Consider the following 23,911-nt stretch of genomic DNA (forward strand, 5'->3'; position numbering starts at 1 on the left):
TCCACAGATCTGGTCCCTTTAGAGAACTGTTTGTTACTTGGTCTGCAGCAAGAATAGCACAGAAATTGAGAGTAAGCGTTTAGAAACCTTTATGGAAATTAAGCAGGTAATTGATGGGTACCGGCTCTAATGATAAAATGGTTATCATATTCTTATCTTACCAAAGCATGGTTCACAACTAATTGGAAATTTTAAAAAATAATAATAAACTGATCACTTCCCACATTACAGTTTGGGAATTCACTGTTTTAAGGCTGTTCACCCTCGAGTTTTACCAAACTCTGGATTCTTCTGAGGGCTCGTTCCCCAAAATGAGGCCTCGGATACCTTTCCTCCCTTCATTTTGTCCATCTTATAATATACAGTTACTGTAGCGATCCATAATGCCAACATAAAGAATATAAAAATGGCTATTTGGGACGCTAGGCTGCGTCCCAGCGCAGGTCAGGGTTGCGCCTACAGCCTTGGAAGGGCCCCAAACAAGGCGCCCCGCCAGCCGGGCAGTAAGGAAGGGCGGCCGCGCGGCGCATGCGCAAGGTAACTCTCCGCGGGCTGAGCGGGTAGGGGAGGGACTCAGGGATTTCAAGAGGATGCCGCGCTTGCGCCTGCGCCCCGGCCTGCGCCCCCGCCCGCGCCTGCGCCTCCACCGGGTGCGGCGCCTGCAAGAAGGTCCGCAGGTAGTCACTTCCGCCGGGGCTGCCCTCTGCATCCGGGTCAGCGACGCCGCTACCGCTACAGCTGCATCTGTGGCCGGGGTCCTGGGCTCGAGTCTCCACGGCGGTCCGAGGGGAGCGGGCTCCGCTCGGCGCTACCTTCTGCGACCTGGCCGTCAGCCCCACGTCGCCGGCCTGGAGGGGCGAAGAAGACGAGGGGGCCAAGGCTTCCTCCGGGGTGAGTGCGGCCCGGGAGGGCTGGGCATGCCGGGTCCGGGCTGGGAACCAGCGTAGGGGCGAGCGTCCGAGGGTCGCGTGCCCCCGGAGGGCCAGCGAGAGGCAGCGCGGAGGGTTACCCTTGGTGGGGGGCGCCCTAGAACCTGCCCGGTGGCGCTTCCCGGATCCCGCCCAGCGTCGGCCCCCGCCCTTGGCTCGGCTCCTGTTTGCTTTGCCATCCTTGCACCTCCACCCCCTTTTCCGTTCCTGGGGTTGTACACCGGCTGCAACCTACCCCCTTCCCGACCCTCCACCCCCGCACACACCCCGGTCTGGGTGCGGTGACTGGGCCACGTCGGTCCCCTGTTTGTGACCAGCCTCCGTCCCGGTGCAGAACAAAGAAGCCTGGGCTTCTGATGTGCCCCCTACCTTCGCAGAGTCAACACGGAAGCGGCATCTGCCATCAGGGCGTCAATAGACCTTCCCGCGTGAAAAGCCGGGTTTCTGCGTGCATTCGGACGCTATCTTTTGCCTAAGTATCTGGCGGAAAATGGTTTCGGTGTCCTGGGTGCATTTGCTGCCACTGGGGATCTAGGTCAACTCACGTGAAATGAAAAATTTATTTGGTTCTGCTGCGTTGCTTTGAAATTTCCTTGGTCTGTTCCGGGAGCTCTTTTTTTCTGCCAAGAGCCGTTTGGATATTTCTAACATCATTCGAGGGCCACACAAAATTATCAGCTTAAAAATTAGCCCGCTGTCTTGGGTCGTCCATTTAATTAACGCACCCCGAATGCCTTGGCAGGGCCAGGCCAGATGATTTCCCCGGCCAGATGCTGCCCGCCCCTGGAGGTGGTCGCAGCGCCTTCCACCTAGTGGAAGTGTGTGATTGCATTTTTCATCCTCACCTTTTTTTTTTTTTTTTAATGAAGAGCTCTATTTCTCCTAATGCTTAACTTCTTAACTTTTTAAATTAAATGTATTCTTTCTCTGATCGTTTGTAATTCGCAATTTGTAAATGATAAGATTCCTCAAAATTGTACCTGAAGTTAGTTATTACCCTGCAGGCTATTTTCTTGATGATCTTACACTCCTTCTCCTATTTCTTGTCATTTTACATTTTCTCTGAGCTCTGTTAGTCTTCATAATCTTCTCTGTTGCAGCCTGCTATTGTTGGGCTTAGACAGGAAGTATTACAGGTCCGCGTCTGCAAACGTGTCAGTATTGTTGGCGTCCTTAGGCATTACAAGACCTTTGAAGCTAAGTGTCACCAAATCTGGCATTACAGGCTTATTCTGTGTAAAGTTGCCAGTGAACTGGAGACACTGCTGTGTTAGAAACAGTCTAGGCCTGGGGACCAGGGTGTAGTGTCACTTGCCTCATCTATGTGATAAATCGAGGATAATAACACCAGTGCTTTTTATACCTCACAGACTTGTTGGTTGGCACATAATGTGCAGGTGGTTGGTAAATGTGAAAAGCCCTCTTTGGGAAAGCAGTTCTGTTCATTCCGTCAGGAGTAATGCTGGTAGAAGGAGCAGGGAGGAAGGAAGGCATGGAAGAAAGGAAGTGGTATATTTAGCCAGATCTGAGAAATTAACCCTGGCTGGCCGTGGATTGAAAGACGTCTTGTTAAGCTTACCTTCTGTAAAGCAGAATACTAGCATAATATGATGATAGTAATATCCCAAAATTATAATATTTGTAACTACAAGAAAGTGTTAGAGATCAGTTATTAGACTTTAATCCTTTAAAAGGTCTCAGCATGTGTCTTTTATAGGTGGGATAATTATTCTTTGCTTTATTTTCACAATTTTAAGAAAAGTCATCACCATTATAATTTTTCTTAAATTTTGTGTTAACATTTCTGATAGAGTTTCTCATTTCATTCTTTGTTTTAATGGACCTATAATTGACATAGAACATGTTAGTTTCAGGTGTACATGATTTGATATTTGTATATATTGTGACATGTTCACCACAATTAAGTCTAGTTAATATCCATCACCACACAGTTACAAAAATTTTTTTCTTGTGCTGAGAACTTTTAAGATCTACTCTTGTAGCAACTTTCAAATATATAATACATTATTATTAATTGTAGTCGCCATGCTGTACATTACATCCCCAGAATTTACTTTATAACTAGAAATTTGTGCTTTTTGGCCCCCTTCACTCATTTTGCCCATCAATCTGTTCTGTGTATCTATGAGCTCAGTTTTAATTTTTTGTTTTTGTGTTGCTGTTTAGATTTCCACATGTAGGTGAAGTCATACAGTATTTGTCCTTCACTTAGCATAGTGCCCTCGAGATCCATCCATTTTGTTGCAAATGGCAATATCTTCCTTTATGTGCTCAATAAGATTCCTGTGTGTGTGTGTGTGTGTGTGTGTGTGTACATGTGTACGTACACATATACACATACCACATTTTATCCATTCATCCATTAATGAGCACTTAAGTGGTATCCATATTTGGATATTGTAAATAATGCTGCAGTAAATATGGAAGTGCATATATCTTTTTGAAATAGATTTTATTTCCTTTGAATAAATACCCAGAGTGGAATTGCCGACTCATATGGTGGTTCTACTTTTATTTTTTTAAGGAGCCTTTATACTGTTATCCAGGTAGTTGCACCAATTTACATTCTCACCAACAGTGTACAAGGATTCTTTTTCCTCTACATCCTCCCCAGCGCTTATTTCTTGTCTTTTTTGTACTAGTCGCTCTTACAGGTATGAGGTGACATTGGGTCATTTCATTCTAAAAAACCTACATGACCTTGCTTTCAAGGAAGCAATGACAAGAAAGCATATAGGATTTTTCCAGGAGTGCTTGGTGATCTTCATAAACACATAGGATGTCCTAAATTATTTTCCTGTAATGCTAACAGTGTTGCCAAACTCATAGGAAAAATGAACATAAATATTTAGAATGAATCCCTTTCACTTAAATGAGGAAGTGAAAAGCTTGCCTGGGCATTTCCTTCTGCCAACTGTAATTGATTTCAGCATAGATGTGGTTACTAGTACCTATTCCAGCAGCAGTGTTAAGCTACATAATAGTAAAGTTACCATGTAAAATTATAATTCAGACAGTTCTAAATATGATCTTAATATTTAACTTTTGCTTATACTGCTAAGCTGCACTGGGGAAATCCCCTTCTTGGTGATAAAGGAGGATATCCATTATTTCCTTGATTTTTAATCTCACTAAAGTGAACGACTGTTTTTTGTTTTTGTTTTTGTTTTTATATTTTATTGATTTTTTTACAGAGAGAAAGGGAGAGGGACAGAGAGTTAGAAACATCGATGAGAGAGAAACATCGATCACCTGCCTCCTGCACACCCCCCACTGGGGATGTGCCCACAACCAAGGTACATGCCCTTGACCGGAATCAAACCTGGGACCCCTCAGTCCGCAGGCCGACGCTCCATCCACTGAGCCAAACTGGCCAGGGCATGAACGACTGTTTTTAATTTATCTGTATGACCTTCACTCATAGCTGGCAAAAGTAATGAAATGCTACAACTATCATAAGTCGGTTGAGAAATCAGGTTATTCCTGTTGCATTGGGTTATTTTACTTTTATTTTTTAAATATATTTTTATTGATTTCAAAGAGGAAGGGAGAGGGAGAGAGAGAGAGAGAAAGAAACATCAATTATGACAGAGAATCAGTGATCAGCTGTCTCCTGCATGCCCCCTACTGGGGATGAGCCTGCAACCTGGGCATGTGCCCTTGACTAGAATTGAACGCAGGACCCTTCAGTCTACAGTCCAGCGCTCTATCCACTGAGCCAAACCAGCTAGGGCTACATTGGGTTATTTTAACAAGTAGTCTCTTAAATTATTATTTCCTCATTCCTTTTCCCCTCGTTCTAATTTACAAAAATGGGAAGCAGCCAGTTAACTTCTAAGTCAGCAATATCCTTCAGTGATTGTGCTTGTATTGCTCCTTTCTTGTTTGTTTCCTGTTATTAGAGCTGCTGATAAAGTTCTTCCAAGAACAGTAGTCTCTCAATTGTTTCAACTGTTTTTATCTACCTAGTGTACTTTTCTGCCTAAAGTTTGTGACGAAATGTTTAAGAGTGAATATATCTTTCACTCATTATTTTCTACTCAAATTTCTTTTTAAATGGTAGTTGCAACCCAGTAAATTGATTTTATGATGAGACCATTGAGCTAAAGCTAGGGGTGTGAGCTAAAATATAAGATTATTGTACCTTTTCAGCCAATAAAAAGTAAAATGACAAATAAGTTGTTAAAATTTTTCTCTTTTCACAGGACATTGGCTCTTTGGATTATCAGGAGTTTGTAGTTGACATTGAGTCCAAGTTGAGGATGGAAGGTGTAGAACTTAAGGAAGAATGGCAAGATGAAGATTTTCCAATGTAAGCAGTGCTCATAAATGAAAAAAAAATTAGAACAAAACTTCAAACTTTTTTTATTCTGATGTCACCTATATTAAATGACTATTGGGTTTAGTGTTCTGCTTTTAATCTTTTTAAAAAATGTATTAAATAAGCCGGCTTTCCCAGATCTTGTGGCCGGCTACCTTGACAGATTTGCATTTGTATTTACAATTGTATTGGCACCAATAGAGTTGATTAGAATTGATAGAAAAAGAACAAAGGCAAACCTTTTTATTTCCAATTTTATTGAGAAATAATTGACACACATCACTCTAAATTTTAAAGACATACAGCATGATGGTTTGCAGATCTTATATTTAAATGATGTCTCCATACCATCATGGTTAGAAAACCATCCAGTGCGTAGTAAGGTTCCGTAGCAGTTGCAAGGGATTGGTGAGAGTACTGAGTCATTGCATAGTTAGTACCTGATGATAATAGTAATATGGAAATGCTAATACTCAAAGCAGTTACCATAGTCCCATTGTGAGCAATGATTTAGCTTCATCATACATTGTATCATGTATCACATTAAATTTATGCATTTGAATTATATTTGTTTTGTAGGTTTATAATTTTTATATTTGTTTTATAGTTGTATTTAAGGGCAGTTACATAAGGAATTTGTGTTTACTTTTGTGTTACTGATATAAATATGTCAGTCAACTCTGACAATCTGAAAATATTTTCTTTAAAAGTGTTTTGTAAAGTCAATTTTCTACATAATTGTTTTTATAAGCTTTTTTTTTTATCTTCACCTAAATGCCGGGAGCCGGTCCATCCTTGCTGTTTCAAGGGACCTGGCATATATGGCATACGGTTCTTAATATGTTTGCTCACCTTCTTGGCGCTGTGTTTTAACCAAGGTCACCTCTCCGAGAAAGGTTAAATCCCCGGGTAGGGATTTTCCCCTGAAGTTAGGGAGGGAATAAAACCCCTCAACTAAGTGCCAGGCGGGTAATTAATCACTTTAACTACGAACAATCATGCTTAAGCTACATAATCTTTACTCCCTGGAATGGAGATAAGAAACGCCCTAACCTTTGTAATAGAGATTGATAGGATTGAATCAACTGGTATAAATACAGATGTAACTAGACAGCAAGACACAGAACTCAGGAGACAGAATTCAGAAGACAGAACCTACACGGAGCCTGGAGACAGAAGAACTTCGCTGGAGAGAACATGGCAATAGATCCTGGACTGAACCTGACTATAGAACATGGCAAGAGAACCTGACTAGAACCTGGTGACTGAACCTGGCTGGAGATCTGAAGCAGAACCTCTCTGGAGATCGAGACCAGAACTTGGCTGGAGATCCGGGCTAGAGATCCTGGCTAGGCTGCTGATCAACTGAACACTGTCTCCGTGTCCTTTCTTCTTCGCCGACTCCGTCTACGCCTTTGGGAACCCCTGGACCCGCTGGGGTTGGACCCCAGCACCTAAAGATATTTTTCCATTGATTTTTAGAGAGAGGGGAAGAGACAGTGAGAGAGAAACATCAAGTGAGAGAGACACATCAATTAGTTGCCTTCCACAAGAGCCCCCACCAGGGCTGGGGATGGAACCTGCAACCCAGGTATGCCCTTGACCGGAATCAAACCCAGGAACCTTCAGTCCGAGGGGCAATGCTCTATCCAATGAGCCACACCAACTAGGGCTATAAGCTATTTTTAATAGAACTTGAGACTTGAAAAAAAAATTTTTTTTTAATTTCTTACTTAAAAGTATGTCTTTGTCTTCTAGACCATTACCAGAAGATGATAGTATTGAAGCAGATATATTAGCTGTAACTGAACCAGAGAACCAGCCTGGTAAGAACTTGACACTTTTGGTTTCAGTAAAGTGATAGACTGTGCTATTTTTGAACACATGTCTTTGTCAAGGAAAAAATAAACTTAGTGTTTGTTTCATCATAGAGAGCAAAAGATAAGTTGAATGTTGAGGAAAGAATTTTTGGAATACTTTAGAGGTTTCTGGAAATTTCTACACTAAAGGGATGAGAGTAGATCATTTTTAGTAGTAGAGGTGACTATGAGATCTGCCTCTATTTAAAAAGATGTCTCTTTGCTGGGATACACCATCTTGCCACGATGTAGAAGCAGTCGTGATCAAAATCCAAAGTTGTAAATTAGTGCTTTGAGATTGTGTTTAATTTTATTTTTCCTAAGGATGAAGTGGTGGACATTTAAACATTCCTTCTAATACATCTTTCACTTCGTTTACCCATTCCAGGCTCACTAGAAGTTAATGGAAATAAAGTAAGAAAGAAACTAATGGCTCCAGACATTAGCCTGACCCTGGATCCTAGTGATGGCTCGGTGTTGTCAGATGATTTGGATGAAAGTGGGGAGATTGACTTAGATGGCTTAGATACACCATCAGAGAACAGTAATGAATTTGAGTGGGAAGGTAAATGTTTCATTGTTTTGATCTAACTTTTATTAATGAATGTTTGTCTTTACATACATGCGTGTTTTTTGTAATGGCATTCTCATAGGATAATTGGAAAAAACTTAAAACTTGACGTTAAAATTAATGATTTTTTTTTCTCAATTGCTGTGAAGTTACATTTTTTTCATGGTCGCTCCCAAAATATTGCTTGATGATTATGGCATAGTCTTACGTTCAGTTGATCCACTAAAAAAAAGCTTTGAAGAGACATATAATTTAGGAGATGTGCTAAAAGCAGTTAAGGGTTTGCAGAGAGAGAGTCCTAAAGGGAGTTTTTTGAGGATGATTTAAAAAAATAAAAATAGGTTTGCTGATATTGCTGCACTTTGTAAACAACCAGCTTGAATTAATGTATACTCTAGCCTCAGTTTTATATTTGTCATCATTTGTTATTTGAAATCCAAAGGAATTTGCATGTGTTTTGCTTCGCGTGCTTTCTTTAATTAGATACTTGTTGGCTACAGTGTCTTTGTATTGTTGATAATTTATATGTATATACCATCTTTAAAATTATTTTTACTTCAAAGCAGTATTTAGCACTAAGTATATTATCTACAGTGAAGTGTAAGATCCTTGATGTGCTGTACCTTTTGTTCCATTTTTCTTCCCTGTTTATTGGTTCAATAAACAGTCCAGTAAGAAGCAATATTTTATAAAGATACTGAAATAGTTTTCTGCCTATGTGTTTTGTTTCTTCTTTCTTTAATGCATCTCTAGTCATTTCCTGGAAGGATATTTTCCGTTAACTGCTTTATCTTGGAAACAAACAACTAACATACAGTAGGTTTCCCCTCCCCCCATCTTTTGGTAAGGATTATGATACTAAAATTTTGAAAATCATTACAGCATTAAAAATCATCTAAAATACGATCTTGAAATACAAATTACACCTAATCATTGGTGCTTATGCTTTGGCTAATGTCAATTTAAAATATACTTTTGCATGTATACTTAAGAATATTATCAATAAATTTCTGCTTTAAAAAACTGATCAAATGAGCAGTAATCATTGACTGGTTAACCACTTTCTACTGATACCATAATGTTTGGGGAATAATTTATGTGCTCAATAACAACAAAAAATGATTGGCTCCCAGATAATTAAGTAACCTATAGTGTTGATAACTGTCAAGGACAGTCTTGTTATAAACAGAATCTGGAAAGGCATTGTAGGACCAGTGTACTAAGATTTTGATGGCTGTATGAATTATCTTTTCTGAACTTACAGATATACCTCGTACTGTAATTTGGTGCTTTCTGAATTAGGCAATACAAAAAAAGTTAAAGAACCTGGATTTCCAAAAGCATAAAATGACTTCATCTGAAGAGCAAGCCTTTCCTTCTATTATGAAAGAAATATTTAATATTCCACAAAAAGTATAATGAAAAAGTCTCCAAACATTCTAATTGGATAGCAAAGTGGTTAACATGTAATTTTATTTTGTGGTATAAGTAACAATTTGGGATTCAAAAACCTTTTATTTTGACAGATGATCTTCCAAAACCCAAAACTACTGAAGTTATTAGGAAAGGCTCAATTACCGAATACACAGCAGAGGAAGAAAAAGAAGATGGACGACGCTGGCGTATGTTCAGAATTGGAGAACAGGACCACAGAGTTGATATGAAGGCCATTGAACCCTATAAAAAAGTTATCAGTCATGGGGGTAAGAGTTACCTAAGATTGTTTAGATTTTTTACTGCAACATCAGAAACCTAATTGCTTAAAGAAACTCTCCCTTGAGATAGTACGTAATTTTGAAAAAATAATAAATATTTATCATGCCATTTTAGTAACATAACAGGTTTGAACCAAAAGACTAAAACCAGCATTTAAAAATCATTAATACATGCACTATAGTAAGTTCAAAAGTTCTAAGAATGTGCAACGACAATTCTCCCTCCCACCCTATCCCTTGACACCATCCCCAAAACTGAGACTTTCTCCCCTTTTGTATCCATTTATAATTTATATATGCAGTGAAATGTTCTAAACCGTTTTTGTAGCATTTGCAAATTTCTTTTTTTTCCAGCTTCATTGAGATATAATGGACATATAACATTGTATTATAAGTTTAAGATGTATAGCATGTTGATATGATACACTTGTATATTGTAAAGTGATTACCACCATACCCTTAGCTAACACCTCATCAGATTACATAATTACTATTTCTTTTTTGTGGTAAGAACATTTTGAAATCTTAGCAACTTTCAAATACATAACACAGAATTACTAACTATGTCACCATGCTATACATTAGATCCTCAGAACTTATTCATCTTCTAACTGGAAGTTGGTACTCTTTGACACATCTCCCCTTTTCCTGCATCCCATAGTAACCACCATTCTAGTCTTTTTTTCTGAGTTTGGGTTTTTTTTAGATTCCACATATAAGTAATATCATATTTGCTTTTATTCTGTCTGACTTATTCCACTTAAAAATGTTCTAATCTTAAGTGTACAGTTCATTTAGTTTTGACAAATACCCATATAACCATATATACCCCTATAGCCTACACCCCTAGACATACAGAACATTTTCATACTCCCTCCCAAGGATTACCTCTCCAGTAACCACTATTCTAATGTCTACCCCCTAGTTAGTTGTATCTGTTATAGAATTTCATGTAACTAGAGTCATATGGTGTACACTCTTTGATCTACTTCTTTTGCTCAGCATAATGTTTTTGAGATTCATCCATGTAGTTGCCTGCATCTGTAGTTTATCTAGTCTTCTTTTGATGGACATGTTAGTTGTTTCAAATTTGAGCTATCATTATTAAAACTGCCATGAACATTCTTATACCATCTTTTATGGATATAAGTAAAACCTGGCTTTTTAAACTATGATTCTTAATTTACCTTAAAACCCTGAACAAATCATTCATCTTTACTACAAAGTGGAAAACCAGTTCATTCCACATTTTTATGTAGGTTCTACCTTGCATATTTGTGGGATATACAAAAATGTAAGGCTTTTTGTCCCTTCCCCTAAGAAATTTATAAGTCAAATAGGTAAAGCTATGAAGACAATTGTAACTTCTGTCAGTCTGTCTTGGCTGTATATAGAAGTTTACCTTGGCATTGTGCAAACAGTGCTAGAATGTTAGTGCTAGCCAAAATGCAACTCACTCTGTAGAGCATGTCATGTTACCTGAAATCCGGCTAATGCAGGCAGGGAGCCACATAGGTCAAGCTGATAGGTTTTATATAGAATTATTTCCACTTAATTTACTCTCTGCCAAAGGCACCCCCTTGCTTATTTCTATAGTCTTCATTCATCTGAGAGCAATTCACTTGAATATTTGCAGTTACATTATTCTGCCTAATTTAATCTTACTCAGATGAAAAACAAAATACCACCACAGGATAATATAGATCAGGAAGTCCACAGACATATTAATTCAGATAGTTCATACAAAGCAGGTTGTGAGACCTAGCTCATGGCTTAAACACAATATTTTTCAGAAATAATACTTTATTTTTCTTAAAATAATTAGGGCAAGTGTATCTTACTGGATTTTTCACTATATTTTGTGACTAAGGGATTAAGAAAGATAAGATTTTAATGTATTTGAAATGTTCAAATCTTTTTAGTGCATGTTTGCAAACAATAGAAAAGAAAGTTAACAGCAAAAATATTTGTTATTGCTTATACTTAATATCTAAACATTACAATTCAAAAATACATATTTTAGCTCTGTTTTTCTAGAATTATATTAGAGAGATGATGTTTGTTTTCTTAGGTATTAATGCCCTAAAATCTACAAAACATTAGGCAATGTTGAACGTAACTCTTTTTTATTTATTTAGTTTGTTTTTGTTTTTGAAATCCTCACCAAAGAATATTTTTCCATTGATTTTTAGACATGGAAGAGAGAGGGAAAGACAGAGAGAAATATCAATATGAAAGAAACACATCAATTAGTTGCCTCCTGCAGGAGCCCCGACCAGGGTCCAGGCCGGGGAGGAGCCTGCACCCGAGCTACGTGCCCTTGACTGGAATCATACCCAGGACCCTTCAGTTCACAGGCTGACGCTCAAACCAGCTAGGGTGAACATAACTTTTTTAAAAAGCATCCGTTTAGCTCAGTTGCTGTGGCTCTGTTGGATGAGCGTCATCCCATGCACCAGGAGGTTGCTGGTTCAATTCCCAATTAGGGAACACACCCAGGTTGCAAGTTCAATCCCCAGTACGGGGCCTATAGGAGGCAACTGATCGATGTTTATCTCTTCACTGTCTCTGTCTCCCTCTCCCTTCCCCTCTCTGAAATCAATAAAAACATATATATTTTTTAAAGACTTAAAAAAAAAATAAAGCACCCACTCTAACCTGAGTTGCATTAGAATGTTTTATTGCAGATATTGTTGTATCGTGTCTGCTGGGTTATATCGTTATATTTGTTTACTTGTTAAAACAAGTCTGACTTTCTGATTATGCTGGTTTAAATGGGTTTCTGCTTTTTATGTCTACCCTTTCCTCTTCATCAAATGTTATTGTTGTCTTTTTGACAAGAGGGTATTTAAAGATCTAAAAAAAAAACACACATACAACTTTTTGATCCAAAATTTTGTGGAAGGTAAACCACTTATACTCTAGCAACCATACAGATGTCCTCTGAAAAATCTTCAGAGTAAAATCATGCTGGTGATTTTATCTTTGGTTTCTTTTCAGGATATTATGGGGATGGATTAAATGCCATTGTTGTGTTTGCTGTCTGTTTTATGCCTGAAAGTGGTCAACCTAACTATAGATACCTGATGGACAATCTCTTTAAGTATGTATATCTTCACAAAATGTTTGGACAGAATTCCAAGTTAATTAGATGTCCAATTTAAGGAAGTGAAGTTTAGCTGGGTAAAATTAAAAATATCCCAAGTCTGGTTGTTTTTAAGTACTTACTCTTTAGCATTATGAAACTATTTGTTTTTCATCTTGACTGAAAAAAAATTGTTATTTTAAAACTGGAAGGGATATTTCAGATGATCTGTTCCAGCCTCTCTATTTTATAGTTGAGGACACATTGAGGATAAAGAAGTGACTTTTTTTAATTTCAAAATTATATGACTAAATTACATTTAGCCCTGAAAAGCCAAATGTAACTAAGCTGACTCAGTTCTATTGTATTTCCACAAAGTCATTCTATTTCTCAAATTAGTGAAGTTTTTTAAAAATTTCATTGTGGAAAGTTTCAAACATATACAAAAGTAAAGAGCAGTGTATTGAATCTTTGTGTACCAGTCACCCAATTCCACAATCGTCAATTTAGACTTCATTCCCACAATTCAAACTTCCCCCACTGTATAATTTTGAAGCAAATCCAGACATCATATTTCATTTATAAACATTTCAATGTGTATTTCTAAAAGGTAACTCAACCAATGGTATCCCAATAAATGTAATTAATTTTACAAATAAACAGAAGATCACTTTAAAAAAAATAACCATTATACCAACTAATGCTGTTAAAATTTTAATTGGTTTTTCTATCATTGAGGGGAGGGAAGGGAACTGTATAATTTGGATAACCTAGTTTGGTTCACAGAACTGTTATTTGAAGTTTTAATTTGCTTTTCAGGTATGTTATTGGCACTTTGGAACTATTAGTAGCAGAAAACTACATGATAGTTTATTTAAATGGTGCAACGACACGAAGGAAAATGCCTAGTCTGGGATGGCTCAGGAAATGCTATCAGCAAATTGATAGAAGGTACTATAAATACAAGTTGACAGCTAGTCTGAATAATTTTTATAATGGCCTTATATATTATTTTCTGTTGGCACTTAAAGGTACCATGTATATACTTCCTAAATTACATTTATTAATTTCATAGAAAGTTTCTATTTTCTCAATACAGTATTTTTAAATGTTATGAAGGAAATTAGTTTTGATCTGTTTTATAAAGAATAACTTTAATTCCTTAAAACAGATTTATATACTAGCTCTTTATTCCTCCTTATTTATACCACGCTGAACATTTTCCAGTAATTTACGTTATTGGGAAAGGATGGAGAACTTGGTACATTTTCTATTTTATTACATTCTGAGTTTTGCATAACTTATAGTGTTAACATATTTTATGTTACAGTGCTTATTTAGCTGTAATCTTTCTTTGGAATGAGCTCTAGAAGTGTATTCTATTGGAAGTTAGTTAGTCATCCATGCTAATGGAAGGAACTTTGTTCCTCTGATTGGTTTGATTTGACCATAACTAATTCAAGCTAGTTTAATCAACTCAGACCCATTAATAGGTTTCTCTTCATACCTAACCATGACATGGACTCGTTCTTGTCATTTCAAAAAGATTCACAACAATCACTTTATTTAACTGCAAAATATGTGTGATAAAAGTTATCTGGTCATTTTAAATTGTGTAGAATAATGCCTTTCATTTTTAATAAAAATTTTAGACTTTGTAAGAACTCATGAGATCTAATTTATGCTGCCGGTTACTGTGGTGATCTCCACCCCCAACTTTTTGCTTGCACAGTGCCTTTCATGGTGTTGAGGAAATTAGTACCAGTTTCTCCCCAGTCCTGAAAAATGTGAACAGTTTACTTCTATATTCAGTATTAGCCTCTACCCTTGGGTGGCAGTCCTGAAGACAAGTGCTATACATAAATGTAGCCAAAAGAAGTAAAGTTTATTTCATACCAGTAGGAGGGAACATCACAATTCAAGAGTGCATTATCTTGTATTTGACGGAATATCACATCTAAATGAGAACACTTAGGTGAGGGATTTTCAATTAATTTTTGTTTCAATTTCCATATACTTGTTGATTGCTTAACTTCTAGCATTAGAATTTGTAGAGCTTGTTAAATTTTTCTTTCTTTCTTTTTAACTCCAGGTTACGGAAAAACCTAAAATCTCTAATCATCGTACATCCCTCTTGGTTTATCAGAACACTTCTGGCTGTTACAAGACCGTTTATTAGGTAATTTTTTGAATGTCATTGACATTTTTAAAAAGCAGGAACACAAACTCCTTGTATGAATTTCTTGTCAGTGCTGCTGGTCAGAAATATTGAGGTAATTATTTTTATTTTCTTCCATAGCTCAAAATTCAGCCAAAAAATTAGATACGTCTTTAATTTGGCAGAACTAGCGGAACTTGTCCCCATGGAGTATGTTGGCATACCAGAATGCATAAAACAGTATGTTTTGTTTTATTTCTTTAATTGTATTGGATCTTTATATTTTGATATGCAAGAGATCAATATTTTTAATACTCATTTTTTCTCATTTCATAGCTTGTAAGTATTTTGTAACTTCTCTTGTTTTTTGTAACAAAATAAAAAAAAGAACAAGCTAGCCCTAGCCAGTGTTGCTTAGCAGTTAAGAGTGTTGGCCCGAGCACTGAAGGGTCTTCAGTTCGATTCCCAGTCAAGGGCACGTACCTGGGTTGCAGGTTTGATCCCCATCCTTGGTCAGGGTGGGTGCAAAAGGCAACCAATTGATGGGTCTTTGTTCGTGTTCTCTCTCTTTCTCTCTCTCTCTCTCTCTCTCTCCCCCTCCCTCCCTCCCTCCCCCCCCCCTTTCCCTCTTCCTCCCTCCACTCTCTAAAAATCAGTAGAAAAAAATACCCTTGGGTGAGGATTAACAAAACAAAAGAAGAAGCCATTTTCCAGCACCTTTCCCATAATTCACCATTTTCTTCAGTCTGTCAGTTGAAGAAATAGGAAGTATTATTTCTGGTTGTGATTCATTTATATTTGTAAAGACTGGCTTACAGTATGAGAGATGATTTCCTGATTGGTCAGTGCTAAAGAACATTATCCAAATTTGGGCACGCTCATGCTGCTCTCCTAATTTGAGTAAAAGCTTGTCATGACATTGAATAATATTACTAGAGAAATAAAATGTTATTTAGATCAGCATAGCCTTAATACTTTCCAGTGACTAGAATTTATTCTGTTTACCAAATTAACTTCTATCTAACTTTTTTAAAAGAGCTTGGTAGAGGCTTTTAGTGTAAAATACTTGAGTATCACGGTGCTATAATGTAGAAAAAGTGTCTTTGTTCTGTTAATCTGAGGTTTTAGTCTGTTGAATGTGTCAAAGCCAGTTTTCTTAAGTCAGTTGTGATTTTCTGTATTACTGTATTAAATATTTTTTGTTTTGCCTGCAAACCTAAATGATTTTAAGTGCCTTTTTTGAGTTTTTGTTTATCTTTATAACATGTGTATTTACTCAAATAACTCTTCCCTACCAAGGTATGAAGAAGAAAAGTTAAAAAAGAAACAAAAAAGGTATATGCACACCTTGACTGGGTTGCATCTAGACTAGTCCATTTGCATTGCACAGACTAACTTCCTTACTGGTTGGTTAGCTTGTAGACAAAGATAATAGCATTTGTAAATATAAGTACACCCCAGAATCCAAATGCAGAGTGAATCCAATGTTCCTGATGCTGCCTGTGGCTTGGATTTACTCTGTTTTAACACTATATATATTGCCAATTAGTAATTAAAGGCCACAGCCTGCGCTTCCTTCTTTTGGGTATAAATACTGATGGTAAACCAGAAGAATTACTAAGAATACAATTTGAAAAATCAATTATTTTTAATATTTTATCATTTTTACCATATTTTTTAATCTATAATTTGTGCTTTCAAATTATTTGTGCACTTTTTAAAGAAGTTATTTTACTTTTCTGGGGTTAATGATTATATTTAAAATGCACATATTCTTTGGCTAACCAACATTGATTTCTTTGTATGCTTAAATGGCCTGCTAACCAGTCAGATTCTACATGTGATAAAATACCTAAAAGATCAATGTACCATTTAATAGTTAAACACCCTGCTTTCCATCTTAATTTTAATTTTGAATACTTCTGCTTTGAGCATAACAAACTATTATCTATTAATACCTTGGCATAGAAGATGAAAGGCAAGGGTATAAAACAGCTACATTTTATATAGTAATTTTAAAAAGTGTAGGATTTGGATCTAACTTGTTAATGGACTTAAAATATTGACAATTAAATTAGCAATACAGTTTAATGCAATCTTTCTTAAGAGTTAAGGTGAGAGATTTATGTAATTATCATTTTGACCATTCTAAAGAACCAATTGTAAGTAACTGGAACATTCTTAACTTTGGACATATTTTGTCTCTGATGATAAGCAGAAATTCAGTTGACCACGTGATAGAATAATCGCTTTACATTTCTATATGACACTTTGCAGTTTATCAAATAGTTGAACAGAGATATGGGCAGTGATATTTAGATCTGGCTAATTTCTCGTTCCTTTCTAGGCATTGGTGTACATTTGCTAGATAAATGGCTGAAATTAAAATTATAACCTGTAATTGTAGAATATTTTGAAAACAGCTGCTTCATGGATTTCAAAATGAATTGCCTTTATTGATGAAATCTGCTATATTGTGCCTTTTTACCAAGTTCTTAGTATTTAGTTATCTATTAAGTGATTTAGGCATCAGAAAAAAGTGGAACTGTACTTTTTATTTAAATGTATTGTTTGGAACCTAACACTGCTATTTTATCGTGTTGGTTTTTTTGTGTTTTTTTCTTTATGTTCTCTTTTTTTTACTTTTGTTTAACCTTAATAGAATCATTATGTATATCTTTTAGGCACTTCTTAGTTTTTATATAAAGTTTAACCTTAAAAAATTCATAAATTCGTGTTAGCTTGAAAATGATAACATTCAAATTTTAAAAATAGAGGGGCATGTTTTTAAAACCAAAAGTTATCAGGCTAAATGTGGGGTAGCTTACTTAAAGTGAAATCTCTATGATGAGTGAGTACTGATGAAAAGGACAGTTCAAAACTGAGCATTGAAGTGCAGTCATGCGTCACTTAACGATGGGGAGGGATGTGTTCTGAGAAATGTGTTATTAGGCTATTTTGTCATTGTGTGAACATCCACAACCCTTGATGGTACAGCCTACTGCACATCTAGATGATATGATACAGCCTATTGCTTCTAGGCTATGTACAGCATATAGCTGTACTAATACTTAACATACTATAGACAGTTGTAACACAGTGGTAAATGTTTGTCTAAATAATTCCAAACATAGAAAAGGTACAGTAAAAATATAGTGTAAAAGATAGAAAATGGTATACCTGTACAGGACACCTATCATGAATGGAGCTTGCAGGACTGGAAATGAGTGAGCGGTGAGTGAATGTGAAGGACTAGGACATTACTGTCTCGTGTGTGCTATGGCCTCATAATATCACTAGGTGATAGGGATTTTTAGCTCCACTACAATCTTGTGGGACAGTTGTCATATATGTGGTCCATCGTTTACTGAAACATCGTTACCTGGCGCATGACTGTAGTGGCATTTTAATATACCCCTTAACAAAATCATTTTTGAAAGAACTGTTTTTCCTACCACTCGCTTTTCACTCAGATCCCTACCCCAGCTATGCTACAATCTAACATTTCAGTATGCCCTGTTGTTCAGGATGTAAAGTTCAGTAATTTGAACTTTTAATAAAGGTTATGTGCATTTATTTGTACATAAGTATTTTATAATTTTTAAAAAAAACAACAGTTAGGTTTCTTGTCAGTGTTCTCTTGACTTTAAAAATTATCTTTCCTTGTTGGGGAAATGTTTGGTAACCTTTTTACTGTGTCTGCTTCTGGCAAAGCTTTGTTTTTAACAGAATAATATTCTATGCTAAAAGTGATTATTTTTAAGAAGAAAATTACTCGGTTGCTAGTGTTTTATTATCTATATTGTTTTTCATTAAACAGAGTTGATCAAGAGCTTAATGGAAAACAAGATGAACCAAAAAGTGAACAGTAAGTTTGGCATCTAGTCCAAACAAGACTGAAGAATGTGCTGATGAAGCAGTGCTCTTTTTTGCATTTATAATGAATGCATTTATTGGCCCTGATTTTTATGTAACCTGTTACAAAATCGACTTGACTTTTTATCAATGGACTTTTGTATAAGGGACTGTTCACTACTGTTTTGGTTTGTAAATCTCTTGAATTTAGCTCTTTACTAGCTAATGATAATGTAATCATTTTATATTTTATATTGCTTAAAGCAGAGATCCACACTTTATATAAAGTGGTTTTTGCATTTGTTTATTGAATGATGCATCTTCTTCAGTAAAATATTTATATGCCTAATTGGTCAAGGAAAGAGATAATATATATTTTTATGTTTTGAGCAATATTTTTTAATGTATACCTGTCTTTTGGAAGAATATGCAGATAAATAAGACCATGATTTTGTAAAGTGCATGTTAGAATTTTTGTGTTTTATAAAAGACTAACTACATTTCTTGGGTAACTTAAAAAAACGAAGTGGCTCATAAGGTTAGGGACAATTAAACTGGTTCTCATGAATACCCAAAGGTCATGCATATAATCTAAGTAGATTAGTACCATCCTAAGCTTTTTTAATCACTGAACATATATTGTTCCTTAATTCAGAAGCACAATTACAAGTGTAATGCACACTTTTTCCTTTTTAAACTTAAAGACAACTTAAAAAGCCAGTTTTAGAACTGGAGAATTTAAGAGGGTAAGAATTGATGTTTGTACATATATGTATATATATGGGACATTTTATTTTCTGGCCAAAAGACAGACCTTTATAAAAATCTTAGATTTGTTCACTAATGTGAAATAAGCTGTGTCCAGGGTATCACTGTTGTGAATTTGTGTGGGTGCAGAGAACATGATGAGTTATTCACTGTCACTACTTTTTTGTAGAAAACAGGAGCTGCTTTTTTAATTGCTCCCAATCTGGGCACTTTACCATAATACTTCCCTATCAGTTATTTGGACTTGGTAGGTAGCCAGTACAGTATGTTTTCACATTTCCTATAAGTTAAGCTATTTTCTAAATCATAGAGCATCATTGTATTATACTGTTTTGGATGACACATTTGATATAGCATATAAACTCCTTGTTTAATTTGGTAAATACCTTGACTCTACGTTGAAATCAATTGTACTTATGCCTCCAAAAAGAACTAAATTTACCCACAAAGTCATCCTAAAAGCCGATTGGTCTAATGTTGTGTCATATACTTGTGTGACTCATACATTTGGTAAATTCCAGATTTGAGGGTCACATCACATTCCAGTCCTTCCTATAAGGTAATTTACAAGAGCGTCCTGGAGTAGCATAACTGAAGTAGATGAGAGCTAAACTTTTAAGATTCATTCTATCCTGGACTGAAGACACATGTGGCTTTTACCACTTCCGCTTTTAGTATAAAGTTCCTGTTACAAAAGGGAATTTTTCTTTACCTTTTGTGTTCTTCAGTCATAAACTTGCATGCTAACTTAAGTCCAGTTAAAGGGGATGCTGGAGGATTCCCAGGATGAGATGCCCTCAGTTGCCTCCTGACTTGACTTGGATCCAGCAGCTATAGGCAGATCCCAAACTAATGTCACTGTAGTGAATAAAATCAAACCCTTATTGCTTGCTTAAATGTTAGAAACACTTTGTACTGAAACACCAAATTAACATTAATTTAGGTATTCCTTCTGACTTCACTATATAAGGATTATGAATAAAGGATAATATTGAATTTAATTGTGATTAGAATCTATATTTGTAGAGTGCTTTAGCCTTTTATCTACAAGTCTTCATCTGGCTCAAAATGGGCTGAGCTTTATTAAAATGGGTGGTTTTCCTCTACATCAAGTACCCAGTTCAGTTTCAACTTTATTGTGTTTATTGACTTTTCCTTTTGTAAGCGTTGTTTCTAACTACAGATCCAACGTGTTACAAAAATGATGTGTTCTTTAAATAATTTTTAAAAGTAGAATTAGCCTGTATTCTATTAGAACATTAAGATTCAGAAGGTACAGTGATAACACTGGAATATAACAAAAGGGATGTGCTGTGAGTCACTAGATTCAAAGGATACCTGCTCTCACACCTTAATGGAACCTGGTATAGGGACATGCCCCATAATAAACGTTTCATAATTGTAAGATTTAAGACTTAAGTAGGTTAGAAGAAAAGCATTTATTAAATTTGTAATTTGTAGCTATGTTAACATTTCCCCCAAAGCATTCAATTTTAATTTTACACTGCTGATTGAGGTCAAAGTACAGATATTTGTATTATTTTATCTTTCTGCTGGGGTCATGGATCCAACTTAACTGGTTTAATTTGATGATTCTTTCACTTTTTGTGTTATACTTGGGCTATGAGTGCCTTTTTTTAGTCAGTAGTTTCTCATATAAAGTAATTTGTGTTCTACTTGGTTATATTCCTAAGTACCACCAAGGAAAGATGCTATATTGACCCCATAGTTTAAGCTTAATAGTCTAACTCTGGAAATCAGGGGATGGGTAATAAAGAAATATGATTCTAAGTAGAGCCCAGCAGGTAGTTGGAAAAGGTAACAAAACAAGGAAGTAAAAGAAAGAAAACTATGAAGGGGTAAAGAGTTAGCTGTTATCTAAGATGCCACTGAGTGTGTCCCTGTTACATTCATACTGGCAGCTGTTGGTACCATTTTGTGTACCCAGCAGGAAAACCTACATGCTACACACGGAATATGTGACGGGGGAAAGGCTGATACTTATAATGATAATTCATATTTTCTTCTGCTATGTCCTTTCATACAGAAGCAAGTTTGAACAAAGAGGGTCAGCAATTTATAGTGCACAAGTTAAAGTTTAGGACTAGGTTATTTTTCATATGTCATGGTTGGTAAATATTAATGTAGTCTTCCAAAATAGACATCACTATTTAGTAACTGCACTGAATACTGAAATCTGCTGATTGACAAGTATATTTTGTTAGATAGGAATTCTTCAACTGTAATTCCAGAATTTAAAAAAGTAAGAAGTCTGGTTTTTGATAGAGACTTTGTAAATGGCTCTATAGTGTTGCTATTTGGCTGTTTTTATGTTGAGTGCTCAGGGAATTTGAAAGTGATTTAATGCAAGCAGTGGCTTTTTAGATTTCTCAATTGATAGATAAATTAGCATTAGGATATGTCGGATAGAACAGGCCAGTTTCCTAATGAGATTGGTAAGGTTGTATATAATGTGACAGCAGCTTCATTTTCCCTTTTCCTGTGTCATATGGAAAATTGCTAATATGGTTCAACCAGAAGGGAGGAGGGGATAGGCTAAAAATAAGAGGTTGCTATCCCATTTTATTTTGTTTTCATGCATATATTTTCCCCATCATATTTAGATTTTTGAGAAATGGATTACAATTCTCAGAAGGATGGGATGGGTAGAGGAATTACTGTACTTACAGTAAGACCAATTATTCTATTAGATTTTATCTTGTCATAGGGAATAGGAATTATATAATTTGAGCTGCCGAGAGAGTCAAGAATTTAGACTTGCATAGGAAAGTCAGCAGGATAGGGAAGTAGGAGACTATCTACTCGATGTTCTAAGCACAGAAGAATTACCTACTAGCTTTTAACTCCCCTCTTCCTGTCCCAAGATTCTGAATGAATTCGAGTTAGACCAATGGTGAGTCCCTGTAATGCAATTTTCCTTTAAAGTTATAAATAGTAATTGAAAATAAGGTAATGTGTTGAGCAGTAAGGAGTGACACTAAAATTTGAACAGAACTGTAACTTTGTTGTATATGACAGAGCTACTTAATATTTTATGTTTTGAGAACTACTTTAAAAAATGCTACAAAAAGTTCACATGAAGCACTTAATAAATCAAACACCAGATGAAAATCAAGGTATAATGCTTTCAAGTTAAAGAATTACAGTAAGCTGTGCGTTTCAGATAGCTGTCTGATTCTGTCTTATAAGACATTCTACAAGAAGCTAAGACATTTGCATTTAAAAATTTTGTTTTCATATTCTTTGTGGATAAGGAGGAACTTGGAAGACATAAGTTAGCTACTCCACTGCCCTTTTTGTATATGGACATTCTAAAGTTTGCTCCTTAAACAGTTTATTTACATACACCTAGCTAGTAAATATTGGTGCTGTTCAAGGCCACTAGCTTGCATAGCCCTTGGGGCATTATTCAAATAGAAAAAAAATCAGGGTTTGTTCGATACTAACACACTTTGATATGTATTTCAAAAATTCAAATATTTTTCTTATCATTGGTTCACATGTTGCCATTTAAACTAAATTAATGTACTGTGATAATTTTACTACTATTCAGATGATTTTGCCTAGCTTAGTGCTTTCATTTTACAGTGTTTGAGAAATTCAGTTCTGATTGGTGGCTGTGTGTGCAAGATGTTTATGTGGTCCCTGTAAGAAATACTAGGGTTGGTATTGATTTACTAAGGAGATGTAATATTTTATTTAGGAATACAGTAACTTGTGTCCTGATCTGTTGCACATCGTACTTTTGCAACGTTAATGAATTTAAATAAATTAATTGGAAAGTTTGTTTTTGTCTCATTTTATCACATTTTTTCCGTCTTCCATTATGATACTGAATTTTTACACTGAGTTATCTTGTCTTTCAAATTGTAGACCATTACTCTTGATTCTCTTCCTATAATCTGGTGCTGCTTCATATTGTCCAGGGGGCGTGAAGAGTCCACCTGCTTTTAATTTTAATACTATCTTGTTTGTGTTTGTTTTTTAAATAAATTCCCAGACTTTATTAAAATTCTTTAAGATTTTTTATAAATATTGACAAGATCTGATTAAATTGAATTCCAAGTGGGTATTATAATTCTGTAATGAAGATTTTTTTTAATTTTATTTTTCAGTTACAGTTTGCATCTAACATTATTTTGTATTAGTTTCAGGTGCACAGTATAGTGGTTAGACATCTATTTTACAAATTGTTCCCTGGTTAAATGTTATCTTAACTATAACCAAACTTTGTGTTTCATAGTTTAGAATTCTTTTGGTTAGTGGGCAATCCAACGATGAAATCAGTTCAATAAGTGGCTGAACACATGGTACAAATGACAACCTGTATAGCTTATAGACCTGTTTAGAGGATCCATCTAGCACTTATTTTGCATTTACTCCTTAATCATTAGTCAGCCACTTAATGGCAAACAGCTGTGCACATTACTGCTGTTTTTATTCCATAGGACAGCATTTGGGATTATATAAACTCAAAATACAGGGTGTCCCCAAAAATGTATACACACCTTGAATAATTATTAATTCCAATGGGTTAAATCTAAAAAGAAACATCAATTGAGCTATCAGTTAAGTGTATCATTTTGGGGGAACGCCCTATATAAGAGT

The 23,911-nt window shown here is 35.8% G+C and overlaps 1 protein-coding gene across 5 annotated transcripts in view; it reads left to right on the forward strand.

Moving 5' to 3' along the window:
* Positions 1-751: 751 nt before the first annotated feature.
* BNIP2 (BCL2 interacting protein 2) overlaps positions 752-23,911 on the forward strand; it is a 38,708-nt gene continuing 15,548 nt past the window's right edge. The window contains exons 1-11 of one of the 5 annotated variants that reach the window (XM_059699637.1): positions 758-891; positions 5,156-5,262; positions 7,030-7,097; positions 7,519-7,695; positions 9,228-9,404; positions 12,417-12,519; positions 13,321-13,452; positions 14,594-14,680; positions 14,801-14,899; positions 15,959-15,994; positions 18,480-23,088. In XM_059699637.1, the coding sequence (XP_059555620.1) occupies positions 5,213-5,262; positions 7,030-7,097; positions 7,519-7,695; positions 9,228-9,404; positions 12,417-12,519; positions 13,321-13,452; positions 14,594-14,680; positions 14,801-14,899; positions 15,959-15,994; positions 18,480-18,531 (981 nt within the window). In that variant the 5' untranslated portion in view covers positions 758-891; positions 5,156-5,212 and the 3' untranslated portion in view covers positions 18,532-23,088. Of the gene's footprint in view, positions 892-5,155; positions 5,263-7,029; positions 7,098-7,518; positions 7,696-9,227; positions 9,405-12,416; positions 12,520-13,320; positions 13,453-14,593; positions 14,681-14,800; positions 14,900-15,958; positions 15,995-18,479; positions 23,089-23,911 lie in introns of those variants that run through there. The other 4 variants (XM_059699647.1, XM_059699643.1, XR_009453319.1 and 1 more) reach the window with 4 other exon arrangements.

The sequence above is a fragment of the Myotis daubentonii genome, chromosome 1 (assembly GCF_963259705.1).
Source record: "Myotis daubentonii chromosome 1, mMyoDau2.1, whole genome shotgun sequence".
Lineage (NCBI taxonomy): Eukaryota > Metazoa > Chordata > Mammalia > Chiroptera > Vespertilionidae > Myotis > Myotis daubentonii.